The sequence below is a fragment of the Anastrepha obliqua genome, chromosome 5 (assembly GCF_027943255.1).
Source record: "Anastrepha obliqua isolate idAnaObli1 chromosome 5, idAnaObli1_1.0, whole genome shotgun sequence".
Lineage (NCBI taxonomy): Eukaryota > Metazoa > Arthropoda > Insecta > Diptera > Tephritidae > Anastrepha > Anastrepha obliqua.
The window spans coordinates 57,033,270-57,049,434 of NC_072896.1; the positions used below are offsets into that span (position 1 = coordinate 57,033,270).

The window sequence follows — 16,165 nt, forward strand, 5'->3', positions numbered from 1 at the left end:
ACTGTCGTAAGGCACAAACGTCAGTATAAGTTTTTTATTTGAAGCGTAAACAACAATATTTTTACCACACTTGAAAATGTCGAATTTCGTGCCAAATAATGTGTTTTTGCGGGGAATTCTTCTTCATTATTTTAATATGAAGAAAAAAGCAGCCGAAAGTCATCGTATCTTGGTGGAAGTTTATGGTGAGCATGCTCTAGCTGAGCGAACGTGCCAGAAGTGGTTTGCACGCTTTAAAAGTGGTGATTTTGGCTTGGAAGACGAAGAACGCGAGGGTGCGCCGCCAAAGTTCATGGATACCGAATTGGAGGAATTGCTCGATCAAGATCCGGCTCAAACGCAAGAAGAGGTTGCAAAAACTTTGGGAGTTGATCAATCAACCATTTCCAAACGTTTAAAAGCCATGGGAATGATCCGAAAGGTAGGCCATTGGGTGCCGTATGAATTGAAGCCAAGAGACGTTGGACGCCGTTTTATGGCATGCGAACAACTGCTTCAACGGCACAAAAGAAAGGGTTTTTTGCATCGAATTGTGACTGGCGATGAAAAGTGGGTCCATTACGACAATCCAAAACGTCGGGCAACGTATGGATACCCTGGCCATGCTTCAACATCGACGTCGGCGCAGAATATTCATGGCCTGAAGGTTATGCTGTGTATCTGGTGGGACCAGCTGGGTGTTGTGTATTATGAGCTACTGAAACCGAATGAAACGATTACGGGGGATGTCTACCGACGACAATTGATGCGTTTGAGCCGAGCACTGCGAGAAAAACGGCCGCAATACGCCGATAGACACGACAAAGTTATTTTGCAACATGACAATGCTCGGCCACATGTTGCACAAGTGGTCAAAATATACTTAGAAACGCTCAAATGGGATGTCCTACCCCACCCGCCGTATAGTCCAGACCTTGCGCCATCCGATTACTATCTCTTCCGATCGGTGCAACATGGCCTGGCTGACCAGCACTTCCGTAATTACGATGAAGTAAAAAAATGGATCGATTCGTGGATTGCAGCAAAACCGACCGAATTTTTCACAAAGGGAATCCGTGAATTGGCAGAAAGATGGGAAAAAGTAGTAGTAAGCGATGGACAATACTTTGAATATTAAATTTGTAACCATTTTACGTCAATAAAGTTTCAAATTTCGAAAAAAAACCGCACGAACTTATTCATAGTCCTATTTCATATAACTTTGAAGCTTCTCTCTTCTTTGGGCTAGTAGGGATGCAATAGCTTTATAGGATTGGGAAGTGGAAACTTGTTTTTCACTTGCTCACTGTTTATGAGTTTTCAACCGTAAGAGCCAGGAGCAGTTTCTGCTAAGGCCTTATTCAACGGTGGAATATTATTGACTTTGTCAACAAATATTGGTGGGGGTTTGGGAGTTTTTCTTTAGGTTTAGGGTTAGGTTCTTCTTCGTGAACTTCCAAAGAGGAAAATCTGTTTTGAGAGGGTTCAGTGCTACCGAGCCCAGGATTCATCGAGTTTGGCTTGCTTTTGAGAGCTTTTCAGCTTATCTAGGCTATCGCGAAGTATTTTGTTTTTTTAGATCGACGGGTTCTTGCTGATTGATGGTTGAGGGGAGAGGTGATGTTTGTTATTCTTAAATTAATACTCTTTCTTCACTCGTAAATTAAAACTGCGATAAGAACAGAAGTATTTTCATCCTCCAGGAATACCGCCATAAAAGGTGAAAATATAGGTACGTTGCAATCAAACATGTTTACAACATAAATATAAAATTATACCAATATTGTCCGTGTACATATAAAGGGTCTTCATGAAGACGCACCTAGATGTTGTTTTAAAATAAAATATTTTAAAATTTAGATTATTTTTTATTCAAAATACGGCTCTTAACAATTATATGTGAAAAATTGCATAATTTAAATGTCCACCATAGGCAATGGTGAAATCAACCAAATAGTCCGATCATGAATGCCTAATTGTTGAGAACGTCGAGTTATCGGCACTACAGCAGTAATTATCTCAATATAACGTCCTGTTTTTGGTCTGCCAGTCATTAATCTACCGTCGATAGAACCAGCTTCTCGAAATTTTTTCACCAATCTTTGATTCTTGACCCTTCTTCTTCTTATCATCACCTTTCGCCACTCATCTCTATCTAAGGCTACTTCCTTCCACCGCCGCACGTTCCGCTTTGCCAGGTCATCTTCAACGTCTTCGAGCTATCACTTTTTGAGGCATCCTCTTCTTCGGCCTCCAACAGGGTGTAATTCAACTGCCATTTGAGTTGTTCTCTCCTCGGGCATTATAAACATGTGTCCAAACCATCTTATCCTATGTGATTTTATAAATTTAATCACAGTTTCGAATTTTGCTAGAAGTTCCAACTCATGATTATATTTTATTTGATAAGTACCGTCCTGCAGTCTTAATGGTCCAAAGATTTTTCTTTCGAAGACCATTAGCTAATTAATGTCAGTTGATTTTCGACTCATTCGTGAAAGCACGTGCTTTCACACGTGATCCTATTTTTTCCAATAAAGTGCTAATATACTTTTTTCTTTTCAAAAAAAAACATCGTTTTTGTGCCACCAATGAACAGTTTGGAATGCTCTATTAAATAACTTTTCCATGGAGTATTTCTGTTCATGCAGCGTTTTAAATATATTTCATTTTTACTTCATTGTAATAAATAATAAATAAAATTAGTTTTTAAATGATTTGTTTAACAAGACTGTTATAAACAAATTAAATACTTTCGGATACATTATTAGACATTCGACTTCATGCAATGTATGAATTAGTATCTCATTTTTGTTTTCGCCACTTTTCCCTACTCGGCATCCAAGGCCCTATTTAAAATGCTAAATTTTGATAATTCGACACCAGCAAAATTCGAAATTTCGAATGCTGTTGTGTCTTTGAATCTCAATCAATTTTAATATTTTATTGAATTTAATTCCTCCTTACAAATGTTTACCTACAAAACCTACCAATTCCATCGGAATATATAATCAGATGATAATTGCATCTACAATGCACCGTTAAAATTCATCTGATAATTATAAAATTATTCTAATTTAATTCCATACAATCTTTAAATAGGTTTAGATTAAACTTCCCTATCATTTATTTTGATTGCGATAAACTCGGTATACTCATACAGTCCCAGAATGATTTCCTTTGTCTTTCCTCTACTTCCTAAATAAGAGAGCAAAAGTTACCCTATCCCGTTTCCTCTGGACCAATAAATTAGGAGGCCGCCCCTTTCCTGGTTAATTTATCTGCCATTTCGTTCCCAGTAATTCCTAAGAGCACATAAGCTACTTACCTGATTAAAATCAGAGGAACATCTTTTGCTGCAAGCAAAATTTATGCAAGCAAGAACAAAGTAGCGATTTCCGTATTTTCGGCACCTTTGTATTCTCTACATCGTGCGGCAGATGACATGCACTGTCTGCCAAATATTTAAATACAGTTATTTAGAAGACAGCACGATATTTTGACTGTAGGACTGCAATTATCGACGTCTTCAAATTAAATATGTTTTTAGTTTGACCTGCGACACTCGTTAAGACCACCGATTGTTATTACATTTAATTAAAATTTTTTTGGCATTTTCTTAGATTTTCTAGTGGCATCATTGCCTCTGCTCAGCTGCAACGTTTTCACCGCTGCTCACTTTTGGGTTTACTGCCGCTAGCGTGTTTAAGTGCAATCACCAGCCAAAAAGCGAGTCAAATAAACTAGTATCAATTTGTATCGGATCATAGCCCAAATACATTTCAAACTCATCTTTAACAGCGTGTTTGTCTTAGATTTTTATACATTTTAATATGTATTAACCCTTAACGGCCGAAAGGCCCCGCTACGGGGACACAGTACTTATGTGATAGAAAACGAAAGGCCCCAATACGGGGCCATGAAAAGAATTCTCTTTGCAACATTGTACATCCCTGGTTTCTTGATCATATAAAATTATAAACCAAGTAAATGTATTTAAATGTTAAGTTTAAGTTTTCATCCTTATAAACGTTTTACAATTTCACCTAAATTATCGTCGTCTTATGGACGCGTATTTGATTGGATGGCGACGTTTAAAATTTAGATACATAGTATTTATGTACATAAGAATGAAACACACGAATTATAGCTTAAGCACAATTTCCATGAAACTTGAAGTGGCAATAGTTAACAATTCTCCCAATCCCAAAACCTGCAACCCCGGGTTTAACTTTGGTGAAGCAATGTTATTAGACGAAATGAAATAAATGCCAGTTTAATTTGAATAGCATCTGTGTTAAGTGATGTACATATGTTATATATTAAATGTCCTTTTTATTAAATCTAAACTAAATATCCAATAAATTGGTGTCATCTGCAATATCCTTGGATGATTCTGCATACCGTTTTGCCTTGATTCGCAAATCCACAAGACTGAATTTTTTGCTGTAGACTGATGCTATGGCTGCTAGATCGAATGGATTTGGGCCCACAGGAATCCAACTTTTTGGTGAAGAGTTGTCAATAACAGCAGCGCACTGAAAAACAGTTTAAAAGCGAAATGTTTATATTTTGTCACAAACACATGAATTATAAAAGACTAGATACACAAATATTTCAATAAAGTAACAACAATAAACTTGGCTAGGTTGCAATGTAAATCCAAATGAAGCCCTTAAATATTACTGAACTATATAATTTAACTCGCTTATTAAAGTTTTATTGCATTATACCCGAAACAGATATTGGGTAGCATTTTTGGGTCGAGTAGCAGTTACGCAAGTAATAAATGTCTATGGCGACATAAAATGCCAATGTGAACGAATTCATGAAGTTTTAACGTACTAAGAGTATCCTCAAAGAGAATTTTTTATTCGCTATTATTAGTTATTATAAAAAATTAACTTACTTTTGGATCTTATATTCATTTGCAACAGCTTACACAAAATTGCATTATCTTAATTTGTTATAGTGTCCTTTTTGAACCTTTGTCCTTTGCAGCGTTCTGAACAATTTTCTCAAATTAGTAAGCGCCTTTTGCATGCGTTAAAATATCGACGATAATATCCAATGAGGTTACAATTCGCCTGTAACGATTTAATAAAACTCGCTTGCACTTATACACGTAATGTTCGGACCCTCTTTTAGAACCGACATAAATATTGTATTATTTAGATCGGGCAAAAACCTTCCCCACTTTTTATCCCCCCACCCAAGGATATACTAATTTTATTCACATATCGGTTATACCATATGTAACAACATAATTAAAACAAGAAACGTGATATTCGCTTAACGCCCTATTATCGATGTGGCACCAAGACTGGAAAATATAATACCAATACATATGTATTTACAAAGCTGTCAAAGTATCTCGCTGAAAGCCAGTAACGTCGGGTGCAGCGGGTACTTCGCGAAATGCCATTAGGCGACCGCCGTCCAAACGATTTTTTCAATGAGCTGAAATGTGCAGCCGGCTCCACTTTGAAAGAGAGCAATTTCAATAATTTGTGGTTATCTGCTTGCCTGCATGCGCTAACAGCCATTATAGCAACTTCAATTACCGATAACCAAGAATTTAAAAATTTCACTTCACTGTTGAGTCGACACAACTGTGGAAGGGACACGTTAACGCAGTGTGCGGCATAGAGAATTATTCAGATCTCAGAGTCGAAATAGCTGCACTTACACAGTGTCTCGATAAAGCGTTAGACAAACAAGCTACCTCTGGCGTTCTAAAACACCAGCGCGCCATCGAAAATCAGACAACAGTTCTGATGACGTGTGCTGGTATCACACAAAGTTCGGTCAAGAAGTTATTTCATTTTCATCTATTTGGATGACATCTGTATAGCTTCAGGTTCTCAAGAGTAGTACCATAAAGATATGCAGTTAGTACTTCAACGCTCACGTGAGCACAAGCACACTATAAAGTCGCAAAGTCAGTTCTGGGCTTGGCAGAACTTGAATTTATTGGGCATCTTATCAAAAGAGACAGTATAACGCCGTATGGAGGCATATGCAAAAATTAAGCTGCCTGCGTTAGCTAAAGACCAGAAACGTTTCCTCGATAAGGTTCACTTTTATAAGTCGTTCTTATCGCAACCGCTGCTTCATCAAGCGTCGCTATTAAAGATGGTCCCGTGGAACATGCCTATTTCGAAGCATGTAGGGAAAGCCTTGCAAAGCGCCCTTTGCTTGCTCATCATATGCTTTACGCGATGCTCCCCTTATGGGTTGACGCTTCGAACAAGGCCAGGGATGCTGCTCTACACCAGGTTGTCAACAACACGCTTCAACCTTTAGGATTCTTTCAACGGTCGTTTCCAAAAGCTGAACAGCGATACAGCACATACGATAGAAAACTTACTTCGATGTTTCGTGCAATGCACTGACCATAAACCATTAATTTATTCTTTTCAACAGCGCCTCGACAAATCCTCTGATCGTCAAGTTCATCAATTACTACGGGCATTCGGCGTGTTCCTGATCAATAAAATATTACCGCAGGCCTACATATATTGTATAGCGTCCATAACAGTGGAGCCAATTAATTACGATGGTCTAGCCGAGGACCAGAACAACGATGACGAACTTCAATCCTACTTAAAGTACACTATTCACTTAAACTATGAATTACGTCAAAGTTGACCGAACGTTTCGTTTGGCCTAGTATACAACGGGACAGTTGCCAGTTTGCAAAGTACTACATCCAGAGCCAACGTAACAAAACCGGTCCAGATGTGGCACACTTTCTTCAAACGTTCAAATGCCGTGAATGACCGAATCAACGTTTTTCGCATTTACATATAAACATCGTTGGGTCGTTTCCTATATCTGACTGTAAATGCTACTGTCTCACCATAATTGATCATTTCACTCGATGCCAAATGCAATCGCAATACCAGACAACACGGCTCCGACAGTAGTAAAAACCTTGATAAAGGCCTGGTTAGTACGCCTCGGCGTTCCAATGGACATAACTTCAGATCTTGGACACCTATGCGAAGGTTTCTTGTTTAAACAACATTTACAATGTCTTGGCGTTAAGCATCTGCGCATAATTGCTTACCACCTGCAAGCATACGACATCGTCAAACGATGGCATCGGACTCTGAAGTTGGCAATCTTACGCCACAACCTCGAATAATAGACAAGCTTTTTACCGCTTATTTTGTTAGGATTTCGGTGTTCATTCATGACTGGAACACCATTACGTCTAGCAGCGGAGTTCATTTAAAAGCAGTCGACCGGTCAGCGAAACGGAAATAGTTAGTAACATATCTTCGACATGTCATAAGAAACATTCTCCCAGTTAATACTGCTTCACACACAAAACAAAAATTCTTTGTGCACACTGACCTTACGATGTGTGATCAAGTATGTGTCCGAGATCTTTCTCTTCGACCATCATTAATTTGAATTAATCTGAAGCTAATAAAAATAGCGGCGTTGTTAAAATTTTTGTTCCAAATAAAACATAATGATGTCCGGCACCATTTTATTCAAGAATGGGAGGAAAATAAGATCGTATTATGCTATATACTATGCTATGTAGATGTTGGTTGAAAAGTATTTAAAACGATACCTATTAATCAGTGGGGGAATCAAAATATATACGCCAATTTTATATGGACCTGTCTATTCAACCTTGTGAAGTTGATCAGTTAATACATTTTTTTCAAAATGGGAAGAACCGAATATCCTTTTTATGCCATATATTCTCTTTTTGAAATGTTTATCAACAAAAGGGCTGAAAGTGTGAAAGGAATCTGCTCCTTCGTTTCCAACTGTGCATCGATGAAATTCGCAATTTAATTTTCTATGCAAGACATGTGCAAAATTTTCGAAATTGGCTGGAAACAGCTTTTTAATTCAAAAAGGGCATCTTAGTACTTGGGTATTTTTCGAATTAATATCTTCGGAATATTTCGTAGTAGCTTTCCTTTTCGCCCTGCTTGAATTCATAAGCTTCGCTGATACATCAAGGACCTTAAAAAGTTGACGAATCAAATGAACAAGTATTTTAATCTGTAAGAATCCACCATTACACCATAGTACATTCAAGGAATAAAAAATATATTAACTATTCAACTCAACTTAATACGCTTGATAAACTCCTATATAACCAATATACTTGTATGGCACAGTAAGATGTTGGATTAAAATCAAACCTTTTCGGAATTATATTGGGCCAAAGAAAGCTTGTCTAAATATACCTACTCAGCAAAGTTTGATGGCAGGCATTCTCAAAGACACCATTACTCCGACTTTCAAATTTGGTAGATTAATGTAAGAATCTATAGATATATATGTAAACTCACCAAAAGCCATGGAAGAGATGGTGAATGATAAAGTGTACTTCTTTTTAAAAGAAATAATGGATCCGTATCAACAAGTCTTTTGCATTTTTCGCAATTTTGCATTTCATCATTTCAAACTTTTTTTCAGATTTTTCAAAAGCTTTAGAAACTCTTGCGCGTAGTACATTGTTATTAAAGCTTAAAAAGTTAGATTTCTATTCAAATTTCCTGTTTTAGTTAAGGTCCAAGCTCTCTAACTGAACCTCATATATCGAAATTAGTAATATCTACCCTCTCCTCTTCGTTGCCACCTCTGGCGTGCCTGAGAGTTGCATTCTTGCTCCCTTATTATTTATGCTTTTTATTAATGACATTCGTGTTCATTTTAATCATTTTAATCATACTAAATTGCTGCTCTTTGCAGTTGATTTGAAAATGTTCAGCAGAATAACCTGCATCTCCGACATTTCGTTATTACAAAGTGATCTAAACAATCTATCCGAATGGATGAACAGAAATAACTTGTCGCTTAATATCAGTAAATGTTTCCACATGACTTTCGATAAAGTTCCAAATCCGATTGCCTCTCTATATACCATTTCTAATGCTCGTCTTACTACTGTAAATTAATTTTCAGATCTACGTGTTATTTTTAACTCAGGGTACTGCTTTCTTATTCACATCAATTTCATTATTTCTAAGCACAATTCCAACTTCGGCTTCTGCGACGTTTTGCGCAAGGCTTTAAGGATCCTTATGCCAGTAAAACGCTTTTTAATTCTTTAGTGGGGTCATAGTTAGAATACGCTTGAATAACTTCGAATCCAATTTTAACTATTTACCTCTTTGATCAAAAAGTTCCCGAGATATATTCGGAAAATTCAAAATATAAATTTATTCCTTGGATGGTTTTTTGACTCGATCGAATAGAACAGAAAAAAATCGTCCCGAGTAATGTTGGTTGGATGTCAACGCGGTTCCGTTCTTTCATGAAATTCAGGTTCAGTGGGACCAACTTTGCAGCAACACGTTGCAAACTCAAATCATTAACTATAATTTCCTGAACGAATCCATAAGCAGTGTGCAAGTCCTCTGCCAGCTCTCTAATAGTTAATTTGCAGTTATTGATCAACTTTTCTTTCATTTTATTGATATTTTCATCAGATTTCGATGGCGACGTTCTGCCACTACGTCCGTCATCCGCGACGAACTCACGATCCATTCTGAAGCGATCATTCCAATCATAAACGGCTATGAAGTATCATTTCCAATACAGTTTTCAAACATTCTAAGGTTTTCGAATTTTAAATCCATTTTTAACGCAAAATTTAATACAAATCCAATTTTAAAACTGTAAAAAGTTGAAAACATGTGCAAAGATTGAAGACTCAAGGCGGCGCAAAAAATTTCAAGTAATATCGATAAAATTTTAGTATGAGTGTTAATCACAGATCTGGCAAGATAAAAAGAAAAACAGAACTCAAATCAGTTGACTTAGAACTTCACCTGGCGGCTGTTCCGGCAAAGTTTTGTTCGAGGTGGTATTTCCAAAGGATCGAAAGAGTTCAACACAGTCTTGTCCGGTTTGCTCAGCAATCTCTTCATTTTGACTAGCCAGTTCCCATAACCGTTGTATGTTAATAAATTTAAAATCACCTTCTTCAAGGCATATAACTAATTTTTCTTTAAGTCATTTTGTACCTCTAATCTTAAAGATTTTGTAACCATAGACTTAATAAATTAAATGAAAATGACAATATGCAATATTATTAATAATAGACAAGTGAAATTGCCTTAGAAATGTATTTGGTGGAAGGTTCCCTTTCAATTTGTGGTATGCATGTTGATGTTATCTCACAATTAAATATAACTCTGTAATTTGCCTATTTATAATTACTTTTAGTAACTTTATGAATAAATTTAGTCCTGAATTAACAATTTATTTTAAATCTATTTAAGAGTATGAGTTCATAGATTTCACAATAATACGGAATGTTATTTTTTTGGTGGTTGCCGTAACCGAAATGGTTGGCTCCCAGTAATGCCCGGGTTCGAAACCAGCTGTGGGCACGAAACTCTAAAATTATAGAAATAGCGGTCGTTCTTCGGCAGGCAATGTCTCCCAGCGTATTTCTGTAATGTAACTAAATGTCCTAATAAAAGTCATATGCCATTTGGAGGCGGCGTAAAACTGTAGCCCCCTCCATTTGTAGAAGAACATCAAGGCTCACACCACAAATTGGAGAAGATCCCTGGCCAAACAACGACCAAAGGATGTAAGCGCTAACTATTTATATATATTCATATATGATATATTTTCATTTATTTATGTAATACCTGTTTGACAGCCGTAGAAATAAAGGGTGATTCGATAGATGACGAAATAGGTGTAGTTATTAAAGATGTCTGCTTTGGCACACTTAACGAACTTTCCGCTAACCATTCTCCTTTAAATTTTGGACCGCCGGAATGCGTTATGCTTCGATGCAAAACACGGAGTCCTAAGGGATAATCTTTACTATTCGCATATGCCTCCAAAGGGCTATGACCGAGAGGATTTGGATTAATATCTAGAAAAATTTATATAATTTTTATATTGTTAAATTTAATACCATTTCTAGTTAATAAATATTTGTGTTTGAAAAAAGTTCACCTCGATGAAGTTAAGTAAAGAAATCTAGAGATTGCCCAAAGAACAATGACGCTTATGTATATAAAGGGTGATCAATTTAGAGGTATCGGATTTCATATTGAAATAAAACAACGAAAATTCAAATTTATTGGGCAATCTTTATTAAAATTGAAATTTGAAAGGTCAAGCCAAGCACCGAGAGATTTGGTAACTCCTAAAACACTCCGGTTAAAAAGCCCATCTTTATTTATTCGGTGGAGGACTTCTGTCGGTATCTCGGGAATAACTTTAGTAATGGCTTTTAATGCCTCAATCGAAGATAGTTTATCCACAGAGCATTTAGATTTTACATACCCCCACAAATAAAAGTCCAAAGTTATGATATCATACGATCTTGGTGGCCAATCCATTGGTCCAAGAGGAGAAATAAGTCCATTGTTTCACGGACTGTATGGCAAGTAGCGCCGCCTTGTTGGATTGTTGGAACCAATTGTTGTGGAAACCATGGATTTCCGGTATCAAAAAGTCATTTATCATGGCGCGGTAGCGTTCGCCTTTCACTGTTACATTGGCGCCAGTGTCGTCTTTGAAAAAATATGGGCCGATGATTCCTCCAGCCCATAGGTCGTATCTAACGACTGTTTTCAATGAATGTAATGGCTGTTTTTGAATGGCAAAAATGTGCCTCATAAATTGCCCTGAGCGCGCAATAAACACTTTTTACAGAACCTTGATTTCCATAATACAATTGTGCGATTTTTAAACATAATTGAGGCGTAAGTCTTTCCATGTCCAAAGAAAATTATGTATTTAGTTTGACAGTAGTCACGCGTGATCACCCTTTACATATAATTTGCACCAGAGTCAATCAGTAAAAATGCTGATATATGTAATAACGGGATCAAGGGTCTGCTAGCACAAGTTTTTGTTGTTTGCCATACAAAGTATTTTGTGCGATTATATAAGTAGATCGATATGGTTGCTATAGTTGGCAATCCTGCCGAAGATTCTCCTACATTGTCAGAAAGCTCTTATGACTAAGGGAAAAATATTGACCCGTTTCGCACATGGTATTTGATCTTGGTTTAGGTATAACTACCCTCTACTCAAGCATTGCACAAATACAGTTGATAAGAACCGAATTCTTAACAAGACTAAGAACTAAGCTACACGTACTACTAAGAGTTGCGTTATCAAAAAAAAATTTCTTAGGCGATTTCTCCATTAGTAGTTTAATGATTTTTCGATTCAGATTTCCAAATTTTGAAAAGCATTTAAAGCAAAATAACAAAAGCTAGTTGAAACCATACCCCCTCACTTGTATTATAATTTTCGTCGAGGAATCGACATAGGCACATATAGACATGTAGCAAGTACCGTCCGTCTGTCCACGCATACGATAAGTCGAGCAAAGACAGACTTCGTACACATATTACATTTTGTTCGAAGTAGTTATTGGTATCCAGTTACAGTTGCAGAACTATACCCAATCCTGAATCTTGCGCCCTGCGTCTGTCCGCTGCGGAGTCGTGCATGGGCTTGAAACCAGCCAAATAAAAATGCATACCAACAAAAACAACAAGAAAGCCTCGGAAGGGACCTCCTATTTTTGATGACGAACGTTTTATGGACTATGATTTGAGAGTCATCACACGAAATGTCCAATCCCTTAATGAGGAAGGTCCCTCTGCCTGATTCGTTTATGTCCTCGCAAAGCAAAAGCTACCATCACCGCCATTGGGACTTGCGAAGTCTACTTCAGTTGCCAAGTAAAGGAGCGCAAATGCTGGATTGTTAATGTTAATGTTAATGATACATATAGACCTAACCCGCAGCCCTGCTGTGCTATTGGTGTTCATTCATTTCAATTTTGCTAAATGCAAGAGAACAATTCACTCGCTCTCTAATGCAAATAAATACGAGTAGTATTGCCAACGAAGTAGAGTAGCAAATTATAAGGAAAAGTGAATTTTTTTTGTTATGTATATAATGTGAAAGTAAAAGCTTATATTACAGAATTAATCTTTTAATATAGATAAATTCACTTAAATTTTTTTTAATTTAATTAAAACTGAAATTAGATTCACCGCTTTTATTTATGTGCGTACATAACACATGGGCCGGAAAGTCCCGGGCCTAACAGAGAGAGCACGTTTTTTTTTTTTGCTCGAAATTAGTTTTATTCTTAATTCAAGCGAAATTTCTTACCGGCGAGCATTTTTTTAAAGGTCTGAGAACAGGCAGTCATCACTGGGAGCCAAATCTGGCGAATACGGTGGAGGTGAGAGCAATTCGAAGTTTAATTCACATTTTGATGTTTTGTGTTGTTACCGCCTCATTTGGACGTCGTCTGCGTTGTGCATCATCGGTGACTTTACGACCACATTTGACTCACCATCTAATGAATAGAATATCCTAAAATTTTAGCAGCTGTCTTTTTAAGGTTAGTACTAACTGAAAAAGAGGTGAATGTAATAAAACCAATGCCATCTATGTATTAGACCCGGGAATTTTCGGCCCATGTGTTATTTTATTAATGTAGCGTTTGTAATGAAAACAAATACATGTGTCCGTCCGTTAGACTATTGCTGCGCTTTGATTGCTTGAAAGTGGCGTATCGATTGAGCACATTCACTAAACACAACATAACAAACGTCGACATTACTACTTCATCCCTGCAGGCGAATTAGTTGATTTTTTTTTTTTTCAAAGAACACAAAAAGTGTTATGCGGTATTTTCGGGTAATGAACTTTTACATACGATTTACGATTTCTTGAACTGTATGAACTGGTATTTTGCTGATGTATGGCTGGCGTTCGCCGTAGCCGAATGGGTTGGTGCGTGACTACCATTCGGAATTCAGAGGGAACGTTGGTTCGAATCTCCGTGAAACACCAAAATGCTGAAAAAGTTTTTTCTATAGCGTTCGCCCCTCGGCAGGCGAACAATTTCGTACGGTAACCACTATCTGCCCAATATTCCCTATTCAGTTGTGTTGTTCACTTCGTACCAATCTCTCTTTGGCTGGTAACTTAATGTCCAAACATTGGATATTTGGACTGTTTGATGTCATTGATGACTGAAATTGTAGCAACTGGAAAAACAACTATTGCTATCTGGTCACCCGTAAATATATATATTAAGGTAAGATTAAAATAAACCTTTGTACTACCTACCTTTGTGCAGGTTGCCCTCTCGCTTGCGGCATTTTGCTCTTCGATTTTGGAACCAGACCTGGAATCAAACAAAATGTTTTTCTAAACTCGTATTGTTATTCTTATGCAAACCACATCTAAGCAATCGTTGTTTAAATTTGTAAATCTGTCTGTCTGTTTGTCTACGCAAATCTGCAAAGTTGCCGGTCCTCTTTGAATTAAGAGTCGCACGGAAAGCAAAGTCGTTGTTCAGACGGCAACGAAGTAACGTGAACGGGGACTGTGTTAATTTTTTTCGTATGTATATTACCAACACAATCTCAGTTTTTTCGTAAACGTAAACATTTTTCTGTTATGTCAGCTAATTAGATGAGCCTTTTAGCAGTAACGACTACTACGATATCATTAGCGAAGCCGATAACTTTGGCGTCATTGGGGGCTTTGAACCTCGTCTGCAGTAAATCTTGGAAACTGATGTGCGGTGCACTTTGATAGTGAGAAAACCAGCCTACTTTGCTCGGGGAAGAGTGCGTTCGTAACATTATGTAAGAAGACCGGGCATGACGGGATTGACTCCTTAGCGAACTTCAGCTTCTTAGTCACCAACTTGTATGCTGTCCTCCAAGGAAGACGTTCAGCTTCGTTACTGTTTGCAACAAAATAATTCTTGTGCAGCTTCGCAGTGATGGAGATTGAGCTAGAGTAATCTCATAGCGGTTTTTGGAGTACCGGGCATTTATTTCCGTCGGTAACGTGATCAATTTGACTGATTCCTCTTCATTTACATAGGAGACACTTGAGTCTACTTGTGCATATTTTTGCTACGTGCCTTCTCCTCCGAATTTAAAGCATAACCCTTTGAGATTTCCCGATACCCCGGTTTCGTCAGTGCAATTCTGGATATATGCCCAAAGTCTAGGCATTTAAAAGAACGCCCAACTTGGATTTTTGCACGAATGTGGCAATTTACCCAATAATAATAGCGTTTTGGCGCAGGGGCCATGCTAATCTTCTCTGTATCGTTCCAATTTTAGTATATGTTCTGCCGTAGCCGAATGGGTTGGTGCGCGACTACCATTCGGAATTCACAGAGGAACGTCGGTTCGAATCTCGGTGAAAACACCAAAATTAAGAAAAATATTTTTCTAATAGCGGTCGCCCCTCGGCAGGCAATGGCATCGGAGTGTATTTCTGCTATGAAAAAGCTCCTCATAAAAATGTCTGCCGTTCGGAGTCGGCTTGAAACTGTAGGTCCCTCCATTTGTGGAACAACATCAAGACGCACACCATAAATACGAGGAGGAGCTCAGCCAAACACCCAAAAAGAGTGTACGCGCCAATTATATATATATATAATAGCGTTTTGGCTGTCTCAGAAAGTAGAGAAACATTTACTATTTGCTTACCGCCCGATACCTTCCATATCGATCGAATCATAAAGAGGTCTGCCTTGAAGTTGGAGAGCTGGGAGTAGTTCCTTCTCAAGAGTAGTTACTTTATATATGTCATGTATCTCAAGGAGTTGTCCTTCCGTTAGGGGTTGGACTTCCGCCTTTGTTGAGAGAGGCAAGCTGCTACTGCTTGCAGTTTCCCCGTATTCAGCTGCTTAGCCAAAGGGGTTTTTCAACCAACGTGTTCATCCTTTTCAGAGAGTCCTCTTTTTTACCGCCTTCAGTATATCCACATAAAAACATTCGACGAACCTTCTGACAATGATGGCGTGAAGGTGAGCAGGATTACTTTTTGGGCGCTGCCGTTTATTTATTGTCATCAACGCAGCTTCTGCTTCTTTAACTTCTTGCGCGATTTCCATGGCTGCTTCTGACGCTGCGAAACACTAACAATCGTCGCGCGAAAACATTAAAAACATACAACACTTTCCAAGCTAAATACCAGGGGTGTATTTTATCTTTTGCAGTAGCTGGAATTTGCAGAACCACCATTGGTGTTACTAAGACGATTTACTCTATTGTGGATGATAGTCTAGACAAATGTGGATCGCTAAATTGCTGAGTGTCAAATAGCTGTTTCCTGGATCGCTTCTTTTCTTAATGTGTCCCAAGACGAGGGGCCGTTCTTTTGCCAAAGGGCTCAC

General features: G+C 37.8%; 1 protein-coding gene and 1 non-coding gene across 2 annotated transcripts in view; both read right to left on the reverse strand.

Moving 5' to 3' along the window:
• Positions 1-4,328: 4,328 nt before the first annotated feature.
• Positions 4,329-16,165, reverse strand: part of LOC129248784 (short stature homeobox protein) — a 34,043-nt gene continuing 22,206 nt past the window's right edge. Inside the window, exons 4-6 of the mRNA XM_054888399.1 lie at positions 14,092-14,149; positions 10,620-10,852; positions 4,329-4,517 (exon numbers count right to left, since the gene is read on the reverse strand). Of these exons, the coding sequence (XP_054744374.1) occupies positions 4,329-4,517; positions 10,620-10,852; positions 14,092-14,149 (480 nt within the window). The remainder of the gene's footprint in view (positions 4,518-10,619; positions 10,853-14,091; positions 14,150-16,165) is intronic.
• LOC129249629 (U6 spliceosomal RNA) lies at positions 15,023-15,126 on the reverse strand. Its single transcript, XR_008582681.1, has one exon. It is a non-coding gene; the product is annotated as a U6 spliceosomal RNA (small nuclear RNA).